The 24,054-nt window shown below is 38.3% G+C and overlaps 1 protein-coding gene across 2 annotated transcripts; it reads left to right on the top strand.

Annotated features, from left to right (window-relative positions):
• The first annotated feature begins 2,440 nt into the window (after positions 1 to 2,440).
• LOC136262894 (egg peptide speract receptor-like) lies at positions 2,441 to 22,821 on the top strand. 2 transcript variants are annotated; one of them, XM_066057312.1, is made up of 4 exons: positions 2,441 to 2,658; positions 2,704 to 2,875; positions 19,837 to 19,976; positions 22,453 to 22,821. In XM_066057312.1, exons 1-4 carry the CDS (start codon positions 2,601 to 2,603, stop codon positions 22,716 to 22,718), a joined length of 636 nt encoding a protein of 211 aa, XP_065913384.1. In that variant the 5' UTR covers positions 2,441 to 2,600; the 3' UTR covers positions 22,719 to 22,821. The 2 variants fall into 2 exon arrangements, with proteins under 2 accessions (XP_065913384.1, XP_065913383.1); XM_066057311.1 differs by having other exon boundaries at positions 22,414 to 22,821.
• The last annotated feature ends 1,233 nt before the right edge of the window (positions 22,822 to 24,054 follow it).

Raw genomic sequence — 24,054 nt, 5'->3', positions numbered from 1 at the left:
TTGATGATCATTCCTCTCAATTGTTCCAACTTGACTATTTCATTGATCAGTTATCCTCAGCAGTTGGCAATAGTATATGATCGCACCTTGTTAGAGCTTGTTATAGGCATTATAGCTTGTTATAGCACATGCAGAAACACATTAATTTCGCTAATACTTTGACCTACTCACTCGTGGAGCAATCAATAAAATAACCAGGGCACAGTCCCTTTATATTGTAACCCAAGTTATATTTCATTGTTTGTTCTTTGCATGTAATTGGTCAATCAGTTCCACTTTGATCCCATGCATGCACAAATATCGTAAAGTAACCAGCGACTACCATGGCCACTTCATCATACTACTCGTCACGAGAGGACATAATGTAATGCCGTATCATGTGAGTCAATGACCTGACCACCTGCCAAAATTACACATTGTAAATGCAGAATGGGAATTATATTATGACAATTACAATTAAAGGTTCTAGTGAATGGTATTTCTACAAACTTGACATTACAAGACAGAGTCTGTCTTGGAGCAAACTCACATAATTATAATAGCTGCTAGAATATACAGCTAAAGCCAAGCTACTTAAACTACAGCTGCATGGCCATAGTATAATAGCTACCAATATACTTATTGCTTGTATAATTATTACAAAGTGCAATTGGCATTTTACTGCCACAAAGTCACGGAAGTCACTCACTTCTGTAATTGCCAGGTGGTTTGGTTCTACAAAATTACACATCGTAAAAAGTGTATAATTATATACTTACACACTGTCCACCTCCCAAAATTACACATTGTAAATACTGTACAAGTATATTCCAAAAATCCATTAACAGTGACACCTTTCACACCATTTACATCAATTGAAGACAATCCATTTTTACCTCGCTACATTTTCAATACAGCTGACCTGCACTACATCAAGTAGCTACCTCAACTGAACATGCACACACCACGTGCACACCAATCCAAGGACCATGCACATATTACTGTAAAATGTTCACCCACACAATCCACTGAGTGATCTCACTGTACATGTCTCAATACACAAAACACTTAATTACATTTTGTTGTACTATATTGCACTTTATCTTTAGTACTTGGTTGTATAGCCATGATGTGCATGTGTATAATCTGCAGTAGTAAGTGGAAAATTCTCTGGAATTGTAATGAGTTAGCTTTGTATATTTCCCAGCCTGTTGGCATTCTGCCATCATGTGCATCAGGGTTTGTTATTCATCCAGTCATCCCTTTAAGGTCATGTTACAGCCTCAGTTGATCCGGCTGGGGTTGTTTAACCCCCCACCTCTTCTGTTCTTTGTCAGTTCTGCTTTTTAGTTCTGTAGGTGTAGTTATAGGCAAATAGAACATCTTCACTTATATATAGAGTTACAGTGTACATAGGGTTTGTTATTGTTATTAGTGCTTCTTCTATTCTATCTGTAAATTAAGTTATTAAGTTATTAGCTATTATTGTTTGCCATGCTACTGTGCAACTTCAAAAAGAAGATGGCATGCAGAGAGAGAACCATCATTATTATAAATGAGAAAGCACAATAAGTAGAGTTAGCTTACAGTATGTGCAACCTTGGTCTCGTGCGACCACAATCAGATAGATCTGTGTGGGCACAGCAAGGTAAACACAAGAACAAAACTGACAAACATACATACATACAGAAAACAACAAAAAAAAAAGTGATTAGTAATTACAAATTTAGGGAGACCACTCACTGCAGTTCCTAGCCAAGAAAATTCGTTGTGAGCATGTAATGCAAGTGTTGGCTGCTCTATCTAGAGTCTGTCTTATGTTAGATTTGGTGGCAATAGACGGCTGAGTGAAATCAACAAAACTCTTTAAAGCGTGAATACTGCTAGGCAGATAGTGACCTAGCACACTAATTTCTATTGCTTCATAACAGTTAGGAATTTGTAAGTGGTCAAATTCCGAAAGCAGCTGTAAATATTCAGTCTTGTTTTGCTTCCTGGATCTTGCTTCCTGAATGTGATGCTTAAAGTCCAAAGGAAAAGTCAGTTCTAGTAAAGCCACGGTAGATGCTTCAGAGTTGTAGACAACAATATCTGGCCTGTATGGCGTGAACAGTAGGCTTGATGGTACAGTTCCTTAAGGTCCTTCACTGGCTCATAAGCCATGTATGTCTGCATACACTTGAATTGATGAAAAGCCGACAAAAATGTCCACAAGCCAAGATGCCAGAAGATAGAGAACCTTGTCATGCCTATATGTATAGCGCTGTTGAGTTAGTCACATTGCCACAGGACAACCACCTAAGATGTGAGCTGTTGCAGGGCGAGAGTATGCACATAACGTGCAGTGTACGTCAGACTGAGTGCACCATCGTCTCAAGTTATGAAACAGTAAAATTACAGTACATTAAATGTATACAATACATCAGTAAAACATTAAAGTACATTAAAGATAAACGGACGAAATCGGAGGTGTTTGCATCATAACTAGTTAGGATTAGTCTCTTCTACGCCCGCTTCTACACTGTTCTACCGAGGTATGTAAGAGTGGGTACTCTCGCTCAGAGTAGTATCATTATTGATAAAAGTGAGATTCAAGGACTCCCGGCAAAAGGAAGTAAATCATGAGCCTCCTAAGGGTTGTTGTCACTTTGATGGTCATTGCTTCTCCTTCACTAGCAAGTAAGAGTACTTCCCTTACTCGCCTGTATTTACTGACTGCTTTAGTTTATGGCTCCTTGCGTATCACTGACGGTGGTGACTCCGGGAGACTGGAGTTCCAGGACGATAGTGGTGTTTGGGGCACTGTGTGTAGTAACGGATTTGGTGATGATGCGGCGTACGTAGCGTGCAGCCAATTGGGCTACCATCGAGCGAAAGATGTACTGCGTAACAAGGAGTGAGTGAGTGTTTGTTTGCCCTTTATGCTAACCCTTCCACCTGTTTACTGATGTATTATGAGCGTTGCTCAGCATGAAACAAGGGGGTTCTTACTGTAGGCAGATCTGCAACTGTGGTCAAATTAAAGTCAACGGTCAAGGCCACAAAATTGCTCTACTGTAGGTCAAGGGTCAAAACAAGACGAAGAGTTAAAAACCCACAATCAAAAACTATATGTATTTAAAACCAAGTTTACAGAATTAGCACAACTCACAAGACCGTAAGAGTCTCCAACACGATGTTGTTACAAAGCTTCGGCACTGAAGCATTTTGTTGTAATTGTAAAGATGTTTCTTCCATAGCTGTTGGTAGCACACACCAAGAAATTATTATACCAAGTTATAAGCACAAGTGCATGTTAAAAAACAGCTAGGGAAAAAGTAATTATAGTCACAGCTTTGAGAATAAATACTCAAATCACAGGTCAAGCACTGATAGACAGGTCAAGGTGAAAATTTACCTGGTCAAGACTTTGACTTTGGTCACAGATTGACCTACAGTGCATGCCTAGGTGACACCACTTTGTGAAAGAAGCCACAGGCATAAGGATAAGAACAAATTAAAGTTTGATAGCAATGAAACAAGGGAGGTTCATCTACACTTGCAACTATATAATAGTGGACATTTAATCCCTACTTCTGTTGTGCACTAAGGGTTTTGAAATCTTGTACAAAAAACACGGCAGAAATCTTACTGTAAATCAATAGAATTCTGAAATCATGATAGATAGCATATAGTTCTGTAGTTTTCTGCTTTACATTGTTTTGACACAACGTGCTGGTGACAGCTAGTTGAGTTTATGTTTCACAGGGCTTCCTTCCTTCCACTGAAACTACAAGTTAGATATAATATTTATATATTGGGGTTACTATCACGTTTGATGAGAAGACATGGCTACAATTATGCAATCTAAAACTCATGTGAATTACTGGTCTGCCGTTTTTGTAAGGTAAAAACATTGTTTAAGCTTTAAGCAGTGATGGCTTTCAGCAAGTTTTCATTGTACTCCAGATACTCTCTTTTGATCAGTTGTACATCTCAGTAGTGTCATGTGGAGGAATAGAGGGGATATCAGTTGGATAATCTGATAGTGATGTACGTAGGGATGGCCAGGCCATACAAAGGAACTGTAGTGCCCTGTATGCTAAACCAAGATACTCTAATTGAACAGTCAAAGCTAGAGCAGTCTTGACTTGTATGTAAGTAACAGCTTTAGGGGTTACTGTCCATTTCTTATATCAAGTTTCCCATTGTGACCCTTGCTAAGTCTTGGATCAAACTTTTATATAGCCAATAATTATAGAGGAAATTAAGTTCATCTGTATTCCTTAATATCTGCTGATGATTTTGAGTGATGTACACATGATCCTTTACATTATAATTATATATGATTGGGGTTTCACCCTATGGGCAAACCAACTGAGCTGATAGCCCAATAACTAATCACATGATCTTTCTTTAAAATAATAGTTACAAATATTATGAACGCTTGGTGTGACTGTCTACGTACTTAGTATTTCAGTTGTTTTGCCAGTAATTGTTCTTATGATTGTAAATGTCCCAGACTTGTATATCAGGCAGTGTTCTAGCTAACCAGATAGTATAGACATGCAACTGTATGAAATTGTACTAATTAAATTTATTTCTTCTGTTAAGAATGCCGACCCAAAAATATTCATGAGGAGTGAGCCACACTCCTGTTTAGGTAAAGTAGGCCCTCATAATGTTCATTACACTTTAGTGCATATATCAGCAACATTGCAACTTTGTAATATCCATACCAAAAGGAATTGTCATAGACGAGCATAATAGAACTTTATTCGCAGACACTTTCCAGAAAACCAATTTAAATTTGCTGAGTTCATGATTTTTTGGAGCAGATTGTATTCAGTGGGAACTGTATTAGCTTTGAATATAGGAGCATGGTAAACAGATCATATGTAAGAATCCATCCCATCAGCTTGTGGTAATGATTATGAAGATTTAGTGCAATGTTATGTTTACATTTAAATTGCAATGAAACACACAGCACTGCATTATGTAGTATTATCAATTGTGTCATATGTTCTGTAAATTGTGTAGCATCTCATCCACCTAATGTGCTATATGTGAATTCTATAGCATTTGAAAGTTTCTGTGATAGCTACATTTTATTTTTATCAACTTTACAGGAATATTTGGACTAAGTACATATTGTTCCTAAATCTTGAGACCTCAGTCTGCAAGTGCTTAATGTGTGAGCTTGTCAAGGAAACCACTCTTGCTATAGTTTTGTCTGTTGCATATCCTGTGTTAGGTATAGGGATGTTGCCATCTGGACTATTTGTACACATTGTCCTGGCTTAAAGGTCCACTGAAATGGTAAAATACACTTTTGTTGTTATCAATACTTGCTATTAGTGGGATAGGTTGGTGCATGTGATTTAGTCAGATTTTGTTTTGTTTGGTAGATATAATACATATTAGTGTATTGTGGTTAGTCAATTATATTACATCATATTGCATCAGACAAAGAAACTTTAGTATGTGTGAGGTGTGATAAAGCGACAGAAGTGGTCCATATACAGCTAGTATAGTTTCACATCATATCTACCATAACAACTTGAAACATGACAAGAACTTGTACTGCAGCCAGTTACAAACCTACGGGAGATAGTGAATTTACGCTGATGTTGTGGTGAAGAATGCTTGAGAACGTCTGTTAAAGGGACTGTAAATCAACAGTACAGTGGTCGCAGTTTATTTCTTGGATGTTTGAATACGTTTAAGGGTACACAACAGTGGATGGAAATAGAGAAACACGAGGAAACACAATTGTGATGGTGCCACTGGCAAGATATACATGAGATATTATCCCTACCAGGTGGAGAAGCGACTCAGCAACATAGATACCATTGTTTGTTTCATGGTATTGCTAACCCAGCTTTGTAAGCAAACTGAACTAATCTTGCATAGTGAAGTGTGAGCTTTGATAGTGCGAAGCACTACAGGCTGAGCTACTGGCAACTACAGAACTTGTTTTCTAGCAGAACATTCAAGAACACTATGAAGCTGAAAAGGAGAGCTGGGCATTGCCATCTGCACATTAAACTTTCACTGTCTATCTACCTTTCCCATTGTAAAGTGTGTAATAACAGTACTTCCAGTTCTTTGTCTTACGTCACAACGTGACATACACCCCCTGTAACTAGACTTTGTTGCTTAATATATCGGAATTGCACTATCAAAAGGATGTTTTTGTACATTGCATGATATAAACAACCTATTTATTCAATAAAATGGCAAGTGAATTTAAATTTCGATGGACCTTTAAGCCCAATTGAAAAATCCAGGTAATGCTTTCTTAATTGCTTCTTGATCAGGCCACTATACAAGTGATGTGACAGGATATCTGTCCACTCAAGAAATTCTTCCAGAAAGATTGCTATACATCAATCCTGTATGCCTAATAATTAATATTAGGAACTCCAGTTCTCAGTTTTGCCAGTCTGAGATTTTCCTTACTGCAATCTATTGGGATTGTAGTGCTAGACAACAGATCATAGTTTATCACACAAGGCTTCTAGCAAAGCATTGAGTCCTGAATTATAATGACCATTCATCATTTACTAGCCTTTAGGACCTACTGGACTTGGCCGTGCTCATTCTATAGAGAACCAGTGAATTATTTAATTGATACTCCCATTTCTCCACATAACACTTTTGAGATGTACAACTATTCAAATGAGAGGAGCTGGATGGAATACAATGAAAACTTGCTGAAAGCTGTTGCTGTTCCTGAGTTTTTGCCCTACAAAAATGGTGGACCAGTAATTCATGTGATTTGTAGATTGCATAATTGCAACCACGCCTTCTCGTTAAACCTGTCTATTTCCATATGTAGCTACAGCAACAGAGTAGCTAATATCCTATATGTACGGTGGAACCTGTGTATAAAGGTCACCTTCAGACCAGAAAGTTTTGGCCTTTATATATAGGTGAGAAAACCTGCATAAGGTGGTCAGCGTATTTTAGTGGCTATGACTAATAAAAAGGCAATTGCTATTGTGAGCTTGCTATGAATGTTGCTAATGGCCATTGAATACTTTTAAGCAATGAAGCCAGATAGATTATATGGTATTCATTGAAAGATAGGAAGCAGAGGAGGTTGACATGATTTAAGCACCCCTAAAACAAATTATGTGAAACTCGTTTTATTGAAGAGGTTTATACATTAATCTCAGTTTAATTCAGTAAAGTATCATTGTTCTGATTATAGAATACGTACATGACAATTCTGGATAAGTTCTACACACCAAACCGCAACTTATTAATTTCACCCCAATCACCAAGCGCTTTTACAAAACAGAGTACATCACCTTGAAGCTTACATGAAGCACCATCCGAATATCTAATCAACCCCAGTCAACCCCATCGTTTTTCAAATTTGTATTGTGACTATTGAGGGTCACATGAAATACCAGATAAAACAATGCAATTAAGGGCAATATATTTTATGTGGTGCTTAGAACGCATCCAACCTCCTCTGGGTAGGAAGTGTGATAAGTGCCATTTTAGTTTGAATGGCCAGTCATGGTGGCAGATTATTGACTGAAGAAACCACTACCTGTTCCTTATAAGGCAGCAACTGCCAGAGTCGTATATAGTGATTCATAGGTTGGCTGATTTGTGTTAGAAGATGACAGGTAACTGCTTACATAATGCATACAGTTGTATTGGAAAGTGTTTGGAACCTCATGACAGTGGCCATTGTACAAAGATGACTGCTTAATTCAGGTTACTGTTAGCTCAGGCTCCATCGTATCAATGTAGTCATAGCTACTTATTAATACTGTTATAAGGTCAACAGCTTATAGCTCCCTTCTTAAGATTAGCTATAGCATACTGGAATGTATATAGTGCAGGCCTCAAGATATAACTAAAAAGGATGTAAAATTCTAGTAGCTATAGCTATGTATCTAGTTAGTATTTGTGTAGCTATTCAATCAAGAGCAAATAGACAGACAGACAGATAGATAGATAGATAGATAGATAGATAGACAGACAGATAGATAGATAGATAGATAGATAGATAGATAGATAGATAGATAGATGGATGGATGGATGGATAGATGGATGGATAGATGGATGGATGGATAGATGGATAGATAGATAGATAGATGGATGGATGGATGGATGGATAGATGGATGGATGGATGGATAGATGGATGGATGGATAGATGGATAGATAGATAGATGGATAGATAGATAGATAGATGGATGGATGGATGGATGGATGGATGGATGGATGGATGGATAGATAGATAGATGGATGGATGGATGGATGGATGGATGGATGGATGGATGGATGGATGGATGGATGGATGGATGGATGGATGGATGGATGGATGGATAGATAGACAGACAGACAGACAGATAGATAGACGTGCAGGAAGCATTACAGAAGAATTTACATTGAAAATTGCCTTACCAAGAATAATTATTGTAACAATCAAGATAAGATTGTATAATGTTTTAGTTATGGCTATATCATAACAGTTATGCAATACACACATGAGCTTTGTATTGTATTTGGGTGCTAGAGGGCTCACAAGGCAAAAGTCAATCCATGTTAGAATTTGACTAGTATACAATGTAAAAAAAGATTTTTTGAAGAACTTATTATCCCTGCTGCAAAAAACAGCAAACACATCATTTGTTAAAACAACAACGGGCAATTTTTGTTGTTGTAACATCATTTTCTCGTTAAAGTAAAAAAATTGTTGTTATACTAGCAGTCACTTTTCATTAAACATCTAGAATGTTAACTAATTTTTTTTTTAAACTCTGGTGGTTTTTTCCATTCTTCCACAAATCCCTATTTCAGCTCAATTAACTCAAAATAATAATAATATAATAATAATCATACAGGTGAAAAAGGCAAATGCCTGTGTGTCCTGCTCTTTACATAACATAACTAACTATTATTGATTGCAAAATAAAAATCATACAATACTAAACAAACAAATTGTAGACAAGCGATTGGGGGTAGTAGTGATTATCTATGTTCCTCTTGAAATCATTAACGGAAGGTGAGCTGACAGCAGCTGCAATAAACATTTCTTGATAGAAAATCAAAATAGGTTTACATTACAATGACCCCTTCTTTCACAATTTCTCCTATTCCCCTTTTGAATTTTTTCATTGTTAATCGGATGGCTGCAGGTTCGAGGCTGCCCAGGTCCAGTCATGGATTTTTTTTTTCTCTTTTCTCCTCCTTTTCAACCATTCTTTCTGTAACAACTTTAAACAGGCTGTAGGACCAGGTGTCCTACAGACCTTCAGCACTTGTGCTGTAAAAAAATCTATAGCTTGTGTGGTTTTTATTGTGGATTTTGTACATTGTTAACTGATGTTTGGATAGAACAATTTTGCATTCTGCACACAGTCAGTGTTTTGGTAGGAGTGACTCAGTGTTGTACAATATGCAATATTTCATATATCACCTATCATGATTGTTGCACAATTTTTGATCATAAAACTATAATCAATTGTCATGATATGTACATCAGCATGAAACATGGTACAGTAAATAACTGACACACAGGGACCTAACCTGGGAAGCAAACATCACCAGGAACATTTATACTGCCAAATCCAGATCCAGTTCCCACGTGCGCTGTACTCTTGGTCATCATGAATTTCAGTCTTACACATGATGTCTTTATTCATGATTTCATCAAGGTCGCCATCTCCTGTCTTGACAGTTTTGCTAGTGAAAGTGACACTGGAGTTTCAGCCATTGTGATTCCATACGGACCACCCACCTTGAACTTAGTCTATCTCCATATCATTCCACAAGGGTCTGGCTATTCCAGACAACCTTGAACTAGTAGCATGTTAAATCTGGACAATCAACAATGGTCAGGTTTATGAGAGAGAACAAAGGTATCGGGGTTACTTTACGGGCTCATTTTTCACAGCTTATATCGCAGTTCGTCACTCTTCTTCACCCATTATATGCTCTTGATGTACAACACAAAATCACCTTTCAGCAAAACTATCAACATAAATTAAACTGCCTAGTCTATATTGACAACAACAGCCTACACCAGCTAACCAAACTGCGGGTGCATTTTTATGGCTTTACACGCATAATTAGCCTGACTTTAGTAGTGGGTTTCAAAGTTTCCCAAAAGCCAAGATCTTATACATTTGTGGCTTTGGTGATGCTTACTCAGTTCGACAAGACACATACAAAGCCATTCTAGAAACAGCTACAAGCCAGAGGAGACTAATACCATTTGAGAGTACACTTCAAGTTTAGTCTATTCAACCAGTCTACCCCATTCAACCCCACTACTCCAGGCACGTAAATTGCTCTTGAAATCTATGGGGATCATGTGTGAAAGCGTTTGATGGTGGAATTGACGTGTAATACTCTATAGGTACGCCTTATATTCATAAATTTTAGCACAATAATTGTCAAAGAAAGCAATGTGCATACTCACAAAGCCTCCCAGGGAAAGAAAAGCGGACGCCGCTAGTTTGGCCTCACAGAGAATCAAACAGAGAATTAGAAACTCGCACACTCGCCTTGCAATAAGAGTTAGCTATTCATCTTAGGTAATGTGGTGTGGACATTGGTAATGCTAAACATTTCTTCTATCACTTACTCCTCACGACTCCTCATCGCATACACAATTAACCATAACAAATTTCAGACACTTATATCATGTCCAACCTCCTCTGGCTACATGCATCCACATGACATGTTTTTGTGCATGACCTATTGATCAGCATTTCTGCTGCAGACAGGTACCTTTTGCATTGCTAAAGTATCAAACCTAATTGTAATATTTTTTAAGTCTTCACATGTGACAGCTATGTGTAGGAACTATATGACTGACACATGTATACACACAGTAATTGTATTCATAATTGTAACTGTCATGTGATTTATGATATGGTTGTTCCTACATGGCACTGCAAACAGTTGACCAGTTGTTTTAACCAGATAACTGAATCCCTGTGCTGGATTGAGGCACCCATTAAGTTGAATTTATGTATCATAGGCATTTTTTAGATGTTTCCTTCCTACAGCACTCAACGATGACGTAATACAAAGCCAGTTCTTTCTTACACTTTCAGACTCGGATGACGTCCAAGTGGACCAAGGTGCAGACTATGGAGAGTGCAACGTATGTTAGCTTATCTGGACTGTCAACTGAATCTCCAGCAAAGCAGGTACAATCTTTAAATTTCTCCCGCGAAACACTCACCATTCATAGGCTTACAGCGGAATAGCAAAAGGATGTCAAAGCTATCATTTCAGCTGTTAGGCTTTACATTGATGTTATTGAGTCTGTAGAATGGCATAATTTGCAGACACTTGCAGCAAAGTGTTAAAACCTTTGATGGCTTCCTGGTGGCCTTACATGAGCTGAATAAAACTTACAACTTTTGTTTACTGCAATATTTATCTAATCCTTCCCCATGTCCATGATCACTTTATAAACCATACATGGGTCACCATCCACCCTTTGCTCAATAAATTACTTGCTCTCCATTAATTGCCAGCATTTCTGCATATTAAAGAAGCCTTACAACAATTAAATTATGTCAAGAATGATGTTGCATGTTATTTCACTTGCTTCGAGGCTATAGTGTCTTCTTCTTGTACATGATTTGTTACGAAAGCATACTCAAGCATCCACCACTAGTGTTGGTACCATCATATAAATTTGATTTCTATAAACCATTCCTTTTTCAGACAAAGCCAAAAGTAGCAGAAGTACTAGTGTTCTTTATTGCATTAAAATATTTATGGTGGTGCCTTATTGTTTGACCACAATTTGTAAACAACTCTCATGCTGACTATAATTTCTTGACAGCATCATCATTCCTTTTAGAGCAAATATTGGGTCAAATAGGGCAAAATGTAGGGCCAAATTTCATATTGCTGCATGTAAAATTGAAAGATTTGTTGTTACATCAAAGATTTGCCAAAATATTTTTTTCGTAATAAAAAATGTAAATGCTAGCTACTGGCAGTTAATTTTCGTGGCTATAATGTTCATTACATGATATACAGACAAACTTCTAACCACCTGGCAGGTGCTAGTGATTGATGACATTGCCAGAAGTAAGTTTTCTTCTTGCGTGAGAGGATTTTATGTATAACAAGGACAGGTGGACACCAATTCGAGGCAGAAGTACTCCTTTGCCAGAGGGAGATAGGAAATGCGCATGATCCGTTTACTGTAAAAGTAACAAAGTGTAGAAATATTGTCGGGAATTTGCCAAAAAAGATCAGCTCAACATGTTTGTTATTTCTGAAAAGAGGGGAATGCTAACATGTAAGATTACAACCCCAAAACAAACGGTACTCAAGGGATCTGGAACAAGGGGGCCTTGAAGTTCCTTGTCTTCTATTTTTTCAAGGCAAACAGAAGTTGTTGAAAAGTCATTAACGAGAAATTGTCAACAACAGCAACAACACAGTAGAAGTCTGGTGAAGAAGCAAACAGTGTTGCCTTTTACACACCTCAGCTAATCAATTAAAAGTGAAGCACCTAGATGAGCTAACAGGTGAGATAAATTATAGCAGTACTTCAAGAGAAGTATGGGCTACTTGCACGGGTATGGAATAAAACTCTACAGAAATGACAAACTCTTGCTAGAGGGAAACCTCCAACTGAACAACAAACCTTGTTGTAATCCCTTGGTGTTTTTTTCCAGAAATCTATTATTTTCTTACCTTAAAATTTTAATTTTACTATATATGTCTAGTATTATTATTATTATCAAATGTTGTGAACTCTTGCATATTGTTATTTTGTTTCACAGATGTACAGCAAAAGTTATCTATTTTTTCATGCTAACACTAATAGCCCTGATTTTCTGAGTCCTCCCATGTGACCATGACCTTTTAATAAACCCATATTCCACAGATCTCCACTACCTCGATAAATTTCTACGTTCTCTTCGCCATTACTGTATTGGCACAGTTCCTTATGTGTATGAATAATGCCGTATAACAATAACATTACAGGATTCATTGTGTGAGCTCCATTGCCTTGTAGCTTTTAGTCAAGGCTGAAGCAGGACTCCTTATTAGAAGTATAATATTGTCTCTGCATGGTGTGTCATTCCTGTAAGAAATGATTAAAAACAAACTACCCTTCCAATTGCAGAACTCTATTAGCCATTAACCAGTGAAGTGATCCATGACCCTCATGTGACAACAAGAATTCATAATGTGATGTAGGGGTGACAGTGATGTCTGTGAGAATATATTTTAGGCTGTGTGTAGTTTAATCATTGTTTGATCACCCAGAACACTGCTACTAGTTAACATACGTATCTTTTTGTTGTTATGTACATTAAACTTTGACTGAAAGTTATGTTAATATTATCACTGTGGTTGGTTGATTTAAGCTTTATCTATGATGTATAACTTAATGTGCCATGAAGCCACCTAACTTCAAAGGAAAATTTCAGGGTTCATATCTTATAAACTCTGGCTGGCCATGGTACATTTAAGTTAAACTCTGGCTGGCCATGGTACATTTAAGTTAAACCACGGCCTTGATGTGGGACCAGTACCGCCGAATTCTTTATATAGAAACTCTAGCCGAAATCGATTGTGGGAAATTATTATTTGTCACGTGACGAAAACGATACTTTCGATTTTGCACCCTACAATACTCAGACCGAAGCGATTTGTCACCCTTTCCTCCTATGAGTTAAGAAACGTTGGTTTAAGGTGAGAACTAGTGTTATAGCACATTCAGAAGCGATTCGCCGCATTTTGGAATGTAGACACACCCACTTTTTGAGTAACACGATATAAACACTCTACAGTGAAGCTTATCCCTAGAGATGTTTAGTAAATGTTGTAAACAGTCTATAAAACAATGCAGCAGCGTAAAATCGCTAAATTGAACTTTTCCAGGATACTCTTAGAGGACTTTCCCGTTCATGTTTACAACGTAGTCACAACATTTTGTACCATAATCGAATTTTGCAAGTTGGTCTATATAATGAATTCAGTATTCTGACTCGTATCTGGGTGGTTAATCACCCACGGGCTATCAGCCTACATTGGGCAAGGTACATATCAGTTGTATCACGTGCCCTTGTGATTTGCCTGATATGTACACCCACGCGCTCTCGGGCCTAACGGCCCTCGAGCTTGGGGTGTACATATCAGGAAAATCACTCAGGTACATGATACAACTATTACATATTCTCTGTGTTGTCATACGTGATCAACTGGCCGGCACCAGAAAATCCATGCATACCATATTTGACCAGTGGCTCTTCTAATTGCTGCCCCCAGATAGTAGCTGCTTCGCAGCCTGGAATTATTGTCATAAGAGTTGCCCTCGGATAAGAGCTGTGGCTTGTATCTGAATATACTAATAAGACACGTTTGAAGCAGAAACCAGGCAAAGGAGTTGCATTGTTGAATAGTATTAAAGGATGATTAAACAAGTTCAGTCATCCATAAATCCAGATAAACACCGTGGGCTACTGGCATACAAGCCCATGTGCTTGGATAGTAGTCACATGGTTTTCCTGGCTGAAAGTTATAATAGCCACAGCTATTAACCGGTCAAATACAGTACTTATTATGTGTCCTCCTCCACTAAAGTCATAGAAGGGTGGTCATGCATCATCATTCATCACATTCTAATTCAACATATAGACACTTCAGATCAATACCAAATATTGTAAAGGACAAATTGTATATCCATGTCTTACCGTATGGAGGGAAACTTTGGATGAGGAAAAGTTTTGCATATCAAGCAAAATATCACTGTTGGCAAAATAAAATTTGATGAATTGTTAGCAAAGCGCACTCCCTATTTAATTAGATTACTAATCACTGTGTCTGAAGCAAGGATCTGGAATGCCACGCTTCTTTGGCACCTGGAGTCAGTAATCAACTAAAAGGTAATACTATATAGACAGTAAATCTATACCCTCTGGAATAGCGAATATCGTACTTGATATGGTAGTACTCACTACCGTATAGTAAAAAACTTTGACGGTAAAAAACTTTGGCGAATTTGGCGAATAAGGTTCGATTCGCCAAAGTTTTTTACCGCCATTTTTTTTTTTTTCAGTTATCACATGATCACAATCGAGTGGCCACGTTGACGGATTGTGATGAAGTCTATCCTTCAATATTTCAAACCGCTACCAAAAGAGAAGACAGAAGATATTGCTCTACCTGCTCCACATGGACCGTTAAGCAGCAAAGTTCCACCGGGAGCAATCGAAGCGGCCAATGAAAGGGTATCGTCTAAGCTACAACCTCCGCCGTCAACGAAATCCTCCAGTGATGCTGATTCCAGCAGGGGTAACTACATAAAAGTGAGTGATGCCCAAAGATTTGCTATCGCAAAGCGAGCGGCACAGTTTGGAACAACCGCTTCGATGAGATATTTTGCTAGCAAATACCCTGATCAATTTGCGTCTTTGAAAGAACCTACTGTTAGGAGGTGGAAGAATAAATATAAGGCAGACTTGGCAAATAATAAATCTGTTGGCACTGTGAATGACGATTCTGAACAGGAAGAATCACGAGAACTCTGTCTGAAAAAGACTGGACGACCACTCAAGCTGGGTGAAGAACTCGATAAACAGGTCAGGGAGTATGTTGGGGTTCTAAGAGCTAAGGGCCTTGTTATCAACACTGCTGTTGTTATAGCTAGTGCTGAGGGTATACTCATGCACAAAGATGCCAACTTATTACAACAAATCGCTTTGACAGAAGGATGGGCAAAGTATCTGTTACGGCGAATGGGGTTTGTGAGGAGGAAGGCTACAACAAAAGCTAAAATCTCTGTTGAGGACTTTGAAGAAATCAAGAGAGACTACGTTTTAGACATGGAGGTAGTGGTATCAATGGATGAAATTCCTAAGGAGCTTATAATTAATTTTGATCAAACTGGAATACATTATGTTCCAGTTTCAGATTGGACGATGGCTGAAGAAGGGGCAAAACGGGTTGAATTGGTAGGCAAAGACGACAAAAGACAGCTAACTGCTGTTTTTGCAGGTTCCATGAGTGGAGAGTTTTTGCCACCTCAATTAGTTTATCAAGGGAAAACAACACGTTGCCTTCCACATTATGACTTTCCGTCGGATTGGCACATAACATTTTCTGCTAATCATTGGTCAAATGAGGACACGATGAAAGAGTACATTACCTACATTATTCTACCATACATCCATAAGAAGAGGGAAGAATTAAAGCTTGCTAGTGATTATCCAGCATTGCTTACCTTTGATAATTTCAAAGCCCAGTGTACTCATGCAATCCTCACTCTCCTCGATCAAAATAACATTAATGTTGTATTGGTTCCAGCAAACTGCACCGATAGGTTGCAACCACTAGATTTGAGTGTGAACAAATCAGTGAAATCTCACTTACGAAACGAGTTTCAGACCTGGTATGCCAAGAAAGTATGTACACAGTTGCAAGGAGAGTCGAAACACGAACCTGTTGATTTAAAACTTAGCACAGTCAAGCCATTGGGAGCTGGGTGGATGAAATCTTGCTATGACTACATTAAAAGCAAACCTGACATCATTATAAATGGCTTCAGGGAAGCTGGAATTCTACTTTAACTCAACCAGTATTTGATTTTAATGATAATTTTATTAATGCAATAAATTATTTAATGAATCATAACATAAACTTATAGCAAAGCATGAGAAGTAGTGGGGTATATATCCACATTATTTAATTGCATGCCCTGAAAATGGAGTCATTTGTTTTGCAGCAAAACAGCGGACTAGGTGCATTCTCATTGCCGACTGTTTATACTTTTGCTTGCTTGGGTGTAATCCAAAAGCCAAGGCTGTAGCATTAGCAATAGAGAACAGCCCACAATCCATCCCTCCTTTCTGCTTTTGACAACGTCCCATTGTTATGGTGAGCTTTGGAAAATTTGCTGTAGCAAAGAGTTTGTGAATTATTCCAGTTGTTTCTTGATCACAGTGATTGAACAACGTATCAAAAACCTTCACTTCACCTAACTTGCAGTTTATAGTCGAAGCTGTAACCCAGTGATGCCTTGCTTGACAGTGAACAATTTGGATGCAGTTAGTGAGAAAACCATTTGGAAAAAGCTGATTTCTTTCTTGAAAAAGTGTAGACTGAAGTCCACTCACTTTTGGATATTGAGCTTTTAGCAACTCCTGTGAAAGATTGATCTCAAGATCAGAGAGTTCTTGGCCCATTATTATGTCTTCTTCACAAAAGTTTTTTGGCTTCTTTTTTGGTGGTGACTGATCAACCTGATCTTGAGTGCTGCATTGAGCAGTTAAATCCACCATTGATACAGACCCATCTATAGATTCCATAGCAACTGGCGGTGCAGTTGACTCAGCACTGGCATTAGCAAGAAAGTCCAAATTAACTAAATCATCCACACAATCTGCAGTTTTTATGCCCAACTTTACATTGATGGTTTCCTGTGTCTTTGCCCATTCCTTTTGGTCATCTATAATGTAGGTTAAAATACAAGGAATTTCTAATCCTCCTTGCTCAAGGTCAGCTGAATAACGTCGGTGCCCATTTACCCTACACTGAATCGTGCCACCACGCCTTATGAAGATTGAGCTCACTTTAGAAATCTTCCTAGGAACGTGTCCCACAGTCGAAAGTACTCCAGAAATATATTTCTTGATGGCAACGGCATGTGTATCGTGACTATTTCCAGGTTCTCGTTCGCATAAAAGTTCATCGTATGCGGTTGGATTCGGCCATATACTTTGGTACTCATGATAACCTCTGCTGCTAGAGTCCACTGAAAAACGAAACGACGATCTTGGCATCGCAGGAGACTACAGCAAACTACACGCTTTCACTAGCACGTGGTTCCGGTTTGACCAAACCAGTTTACGAGAGTCCACGTGCCTTGTCGTACGCCATTACGTAATTTCACAAAAGCCACCCAATCGTCAATGTTTTTTCCGTCAATTTTCAAACTGCGGGCATTCGCCAAACTTTTTTACCGTCAAAGTTTTTTACTATACGGTACTTGTCATGCCCATTTCGAGGTGAAGTTTGAGGATCAAGGATATAGCTAGCTACCTAGTGAAGTAGTCGAGGCAGGCTTGGCTCTAGTTTGATGCCTGGCCCAGTAGCCCTTGGTAGAGTAGAAAATTGTTTAGTTCGAGGCTTGATTTGCTCACTAGCAAAATATTTGGATGAGGAAAATTTGACAAATTCATGGTTATTCGTCATATTTGCCAAACTTTAATGGCACCAAGTTTCCCTGTATCCCAGATCCCTTACAAACCTTCTCAACACATTACTTTTCCAGCTAATAAACAACCCTTAACACTTGGTGCCATATTTGGTAATGTACCACTTTGCGTGGGCAGTTCAAAGGCACCGCCAGTGCCATAATTTGTATATTGCACTGCTGCAGACCGCAGCGAGTGCATTATAACTATTAATGCACTGGTTGCGGTTTTGTAGACCACAACGAGTGCATTATAAGTTATAATGCACCGACCGCAGTGCAATATACAGATATTGCACTGTACAGATATTGCACTGGCTGCGGTTTTGTGCAGCATAGCACAAGTGCCGGTGGCGAAGACCACTACGACACCTCACCTAATAGGTGGAAAGACACTTCACAGATCACTCAAATTCTTTTATAGCCTGACTTGTAAAGGTCGATTGTGGGCCATAACGTCACCAATACGTATAATGTTTTCAAGCAGCCAATGGCGATTGAAAAAGCCAACGCGGGTGGCCACAACTCTAGTCTACATATATAAACGTACTTATACACCTTACTAGTCTGGTACCATCTTAGCCCAGATTAAACTGTAGTCCACTTCGACAATGACTCAATAAAACAAATATATTCTAAATAATACTAACCTTTATGTTCGATTGTGGGAACCAGTTTTGTCATGCCACCAGATTCGAGTTTAGCCAGTGTAAATAGTAAGAATTAGACTAGTATCGTTTAGTAGTTAGGTTTTGTTTACTTAAACCGTCAATCTAGTTGCTTTTTTTCGCTCAAGAGAATCACTATGGTGATTAGTCTGGTGCTTAGTCTATATGGCACGTTGGCATGCTGAGCACTACATGATGAGAGTCGAACAGCAAATGCAGGTTAGTGATATAACCCATAGCGTACTAGCTTTCAATATCTCAGGTGGCTGCAGTACTGCAGGGGGAACGTCATCGCAACGTCTGGCTTGGTTACCCACAATCGATGTTAGAAACCTGGCCTTTATAAGTGTTACAGCTGTCTTGTGAGACTCTCCCCACCTATTAGGTGAGTGGTACATAACAGTTATACAACGTGCACTCGTGCTCTGCCTGTATAAACGCACTTGCCTTCGGGCCTAACGGCCCTCAGGCTCGTGCGTTTATATCAGGCAGAGCACTCGTGGCCGTCATATAACTATATAGTGTAACCACACATCAAAGGGTTATGATAGGCGACCAACCTCCACTGGTACACTATAGTTAAAGGGAGAGTATCCAATACTGTATTGCTGGTGCACTGATTGCATCATACCTGGTCTGCATAAAATGTTCACCTGGCTTTCCCAACAAAGGAGCATTGATATCACAACAAAGGATTTGAAACATTTAGCATGCCTTGTTCGAAAAAATACTGTTTTTCAGTAGCATGCTTATAGCTCTTCAACACCTTTTGTTAAAAAATTCGGTACCTTTTGGTGACGATAGACATTGCAAAATCATTCTATTATTGAATTAAATACTCTTACAACATTGGTTTGAGAATCTGTGGTTTATTACTTTGGTTACTTTGTGGCGTGTATAGTGTGTATAATGAATTATGCAAATCTCTGTGGGGCAAATCTAGTACATGTACTTATACGCACACTACAGTGTAGAGCACATGTTAATTGTTTATGATGTTACAGTTATCCTTCAAGAGGATTACCCATTAACATTTGTGGTACATCTTGTGACGGTGATGAGGACAGACTGATTTATTGTACACTGACCCCATGTGGGACCGTACCAAGTTGTGAGCACTCCCAAGATATTGGTATCAGCTGCAGTAAGTACATGTACAAAATATTTTTTTTTAGTAAAATTGCTCAATTAAAAGGATCATCACTTCAAGTGTAAATTTAATTTTCAGCATGGCCAAATTAGGAATCAAATTTGCAATTGATGATGATTCCCTTTGTATAAGTACTTTTTATTGTAACGATCCCAACTAGCTTGTAAAATTGATGTTTCCATACACTTGTTTATAGACTTTTAATAACGTAATTTATCATTAGTGAATATACGACATCAAAGAAAAAAGTTGTCAGACAGATGAGGCTTTATTCTATGCACCTCTCACCAAAGCTATTTTCATATATTTTTTGACTACGTTCTGCCCATTACACAGCCTTACAGATAGAGAACAACTAGTCTACAACCAATCTTTAACCTTTAGAGGAGTGGTGCAACAATTATGAACGATTTTTGTTCTTCTTAGGATGCTTTATTGCAAATCACCACCTTGCACTGACTGTTAGCAAAGTGGAAGACGGGTGAATCCAGACTTATGGAAAGGGGGAGGGGGGGGGGGTCAAAATGAACTGAGACACTACATTGTCTGGTTTGGTAAGGTGAGACCAAAAAAAAGGTCACAGCCACCTGACAATAGCAGCCCACCTCACCAACTACGAATTTATAGCTGATAAAGTACATGAAAATCCTTACATAGTTTGCTCTAATACTGTGACTGCTTTATTAGAGTGACTGCTCCATAGAGTATCTCGATCTTGGTATACTAAAAATTTTTGGAGGAGGGGGGTCAAGAGCCCCCTTTGACCCCCCCTGTATCCGCCCCTGGTGGAAGAGCATGACAGTTTTCTAACATGTTCCATTGCATGTATTGCATTGGAAAACTTCAAAGCAACTGATTATTTTGTAATTATAGAATTATTATTTACTGCTAATCGATAATGCAGTTCACACCATATACATGCCTGGTTGTTTAGATGTGGTTGAAATATTGTTGTATAGTTATAACTCCCTGCTACACTAGTAACTTTCGAATAGCAATTCTGTTGTTAACAGGTTTCTGCAATTGAATTCGTCGCCTTTGCAATTGACTTGGTCCCATTTGCAGTAGAGTTCGTCACCTTTGCAGTAGAATTTGTCCCATAGAATTTGTTGCGCTCGCACAAGAATTTGTCCGTAACAAGGTTGGAAACAAGATTTAGCAGCTGCTTCATGATCTTGTTGAAGTACAACTGTTGTAAACAACTCTTTATAAGGCAATAATTCTTCTGCTACGGCTTCTGCAGCAACATTCGCAACTGTGCTTCGCTATTGGCAATGGGTGTCAGTGGTCACTCACAAACAAGCTAATTAACTTGACAGACAGCTAATGGCTTCACGTATAACCAGCTTCAATTGCTCTCTAGTGTCTCAAGATTCTCCATGGTGAAAATGATTTACCTTGTTATGAGCGGCTGGTTTCTTGCAGTCAGTGTAGTTATGACGAATTCTTGTGCAAACAAGACGAATTTAATTGCAAAAACCTGTATAATAATTCTTATAGTATAGTAGTGGTACTAGTACATATAGTGCAGTTGCTCTAGCACGTAACAACATCTTTACTCAACTCTAATACTTTATCAGCAATGTTCTTCCCGCCTGGTAATAAATGATATTGTTGTTGTATTGCATGATCAGATTGTTGAATTTGATGTAGATAGCCAGAAATGCTTTAAATAATATGGATCTGGTGAAGCAGAAAATACTCTACCCCCTGTTGATAACAATTAGGGTATTGTACCCCTGTTAGGCTATCATTAGGAGCCCGTCACATAACATCAGTTATATTCTGTTAACCAGGACTAGAGCCCAGGGTCCAGCTGGTCTGTCACTGGTCAGACTCCTGTTCAGCTACTTTGTAAAAATCAAGATACTCTAATAGAGCATTCAATAAAATATGGCCAATTACACTAAGGCATTTAAATTGTCAAACATTCCAGTGAACCATTTGCATGGTGCTAATTAATCTTGCATTAGCAATATCAATCAAAATTGCTTTCAAAGTCTGCTTTTTTTTGTAAACACCAAGAAAATATTCTGGTATTTTGTGCACAATATAACATTTATTGCCATGGGGCCCATGGTACAAAAAATGGATGTTTTAATTGCAAGAGACTTTGTATTTAAAAATAGTCTCCAGACACAATTTCAGAACATCTGTTATTTCCAAAAAAAAAATTCTGTAGGAGACTTTTGGATGCTTATATACAAAAGGAGATAATCACTGATTTAAATATCACATCAGAACATTAAAACTTGTGCATGACTATGACCTCCATTGGATGTATGGCCTGATCACTCAAAATCTCTGGGCTCCAGCTCTGCTATTAACTGTCCATGTGTTTTTTTCCGAACCTATAAGAAATAATGTACTGTACTTGTAGTGTTTTACTGTAAAGTACTTACTCTTATTGTACTTCTACATTTCCTCTTAGCTGATGATCTCAGTACTGCAGAAATTATTTTTACTGCAGCTGGAGTATCTTTCTTCTTCATCTTCATCATCGGTTCTTTTATTGGGTGCTGCATCATCCGCAGGTGTCCCTTTTACTACAAGAAAGTACATGTACCTCCATTTTGCTGTTGTTGCTGCTGCTGTAAGACACAAGACACTGCACCATATGAACCTGTACGATATGAACATGAGACAGTCACTACTACTACTACCAGAATTTTTCCTTCTGCTCCAAGCTATAATACAATCAATGATGAACCTCCACCACCTTATACAAAATACTGAATACAAATTGCATTTGTGTACTATGTATCTCAGTATGCATGTATCTCAGTATACATGTATCTCAGTATGCATGTATATAGTTATCATTAATATATCATAATGACACAGGTCCCTAGTGGGATAGCACTTAATATATAAACCCTTTGATGGCAAGAAATCAATGTCTAAATAGTGGTTGAATGGGGAAATTGGAAACAGTGGAAATGGAAAGTGGAAATGGAAAACGGAAATGGTCAATTTGTCTTATAAACGTACTCTAGAGTAAAACCCTTGTTCAGTGGCCACCTCTTAAAGACCACCTCTTTACATGGTAATATTTGGTAAGCTTCAAACGTGTATTTCATGCTTCATATCAATGTCTTTTCTTTGTCCACACTTCACTCGAGTCATATACCATCATCAGTTAGTTTGTACCAGCATAGATAATACTATGGTACCAGAATGTGTCATACAAAAATATTCCACACAAGTGAAATGTAGCTAGTACACTACAACCTCCTGTATCAGCCTAGTCTTTTTAACTGTTTTGATAAAGCGGTCTGACAGAAGATGTTTGGAACCTAGCTATTATTGCGATGTGAAGAGGTGGTCTTTGTACAGAGGTGATCTTTATAAAAAGGTGACCATGATGTGGTCAGTATGCCTTAGTCATCTTTGAGATCTAATTATAATGTGGTCTTTGTATAGAGGTGGTCTTTATAAGAAAGTGATCTTTAAGAGGTGGCCACTAAACAAGGGTTTTACTCTAGGGATGACGATTTGACCATTTCTGTTTCCAGTTTCCATTACCACTGTTTCCCAATTGTCCCTCCAGTGGTACTGTATAGCTGCTGAAGCTGAATAAACTAATAATCTGCTGGCCACAGCCCATTACAACCAATTTCCGATTATGGTAAAAACAGCTAATTATCGGCTTCTACTGATTACTGATCTGATTATTCATTATCGATACAACTCTTGTAGAGTAAACATCAGTACTCCACATTAAACAACAGCTCTTTTTAGCTTCTGAGAATGACTCTGCAGTTTGCCAATCAGTTTTGGACATTGCCTGTATACAAACAAAAGAGGAAGACATAAATGCCAAACATATTATTGTGGCTTAACACACTGTGAAGGTTAAATTGAAGGAATTCAGCACAAGAGGTTGGACATGAGGAAAATCAGGTGATCACTAACTTGGGAAACTGCTGTAAAATCCCGAATATCATGGTGCCAATTATTCATGAATAGTTTGCCAATAATTGATGTATATATGCTGATAATAACTTGCTCTAATAACTGCAAATATCTGAGGATGGTTACCATGGGCTTGTGTATAGCAGTAACCCATGAT

Source organism: Dysidea avara, chromosome 8 (genome assembly GCF_963678975.1).
Source record: "Dysidea avara chromosome 8, odDysAvar1.4, whole genome shotgun sequence".
Taxonomy (NCBI): Eukaryota; Metazoa; Porifera; class Demospongiae; order Dictyoceratida; family Dysideidae; genus Dysidea; species Dysidea avara.
Note: the sequence above shows the minus strand (reverse complement) of the source record. Positions and strands in the feature narration are given on the sequence as shown.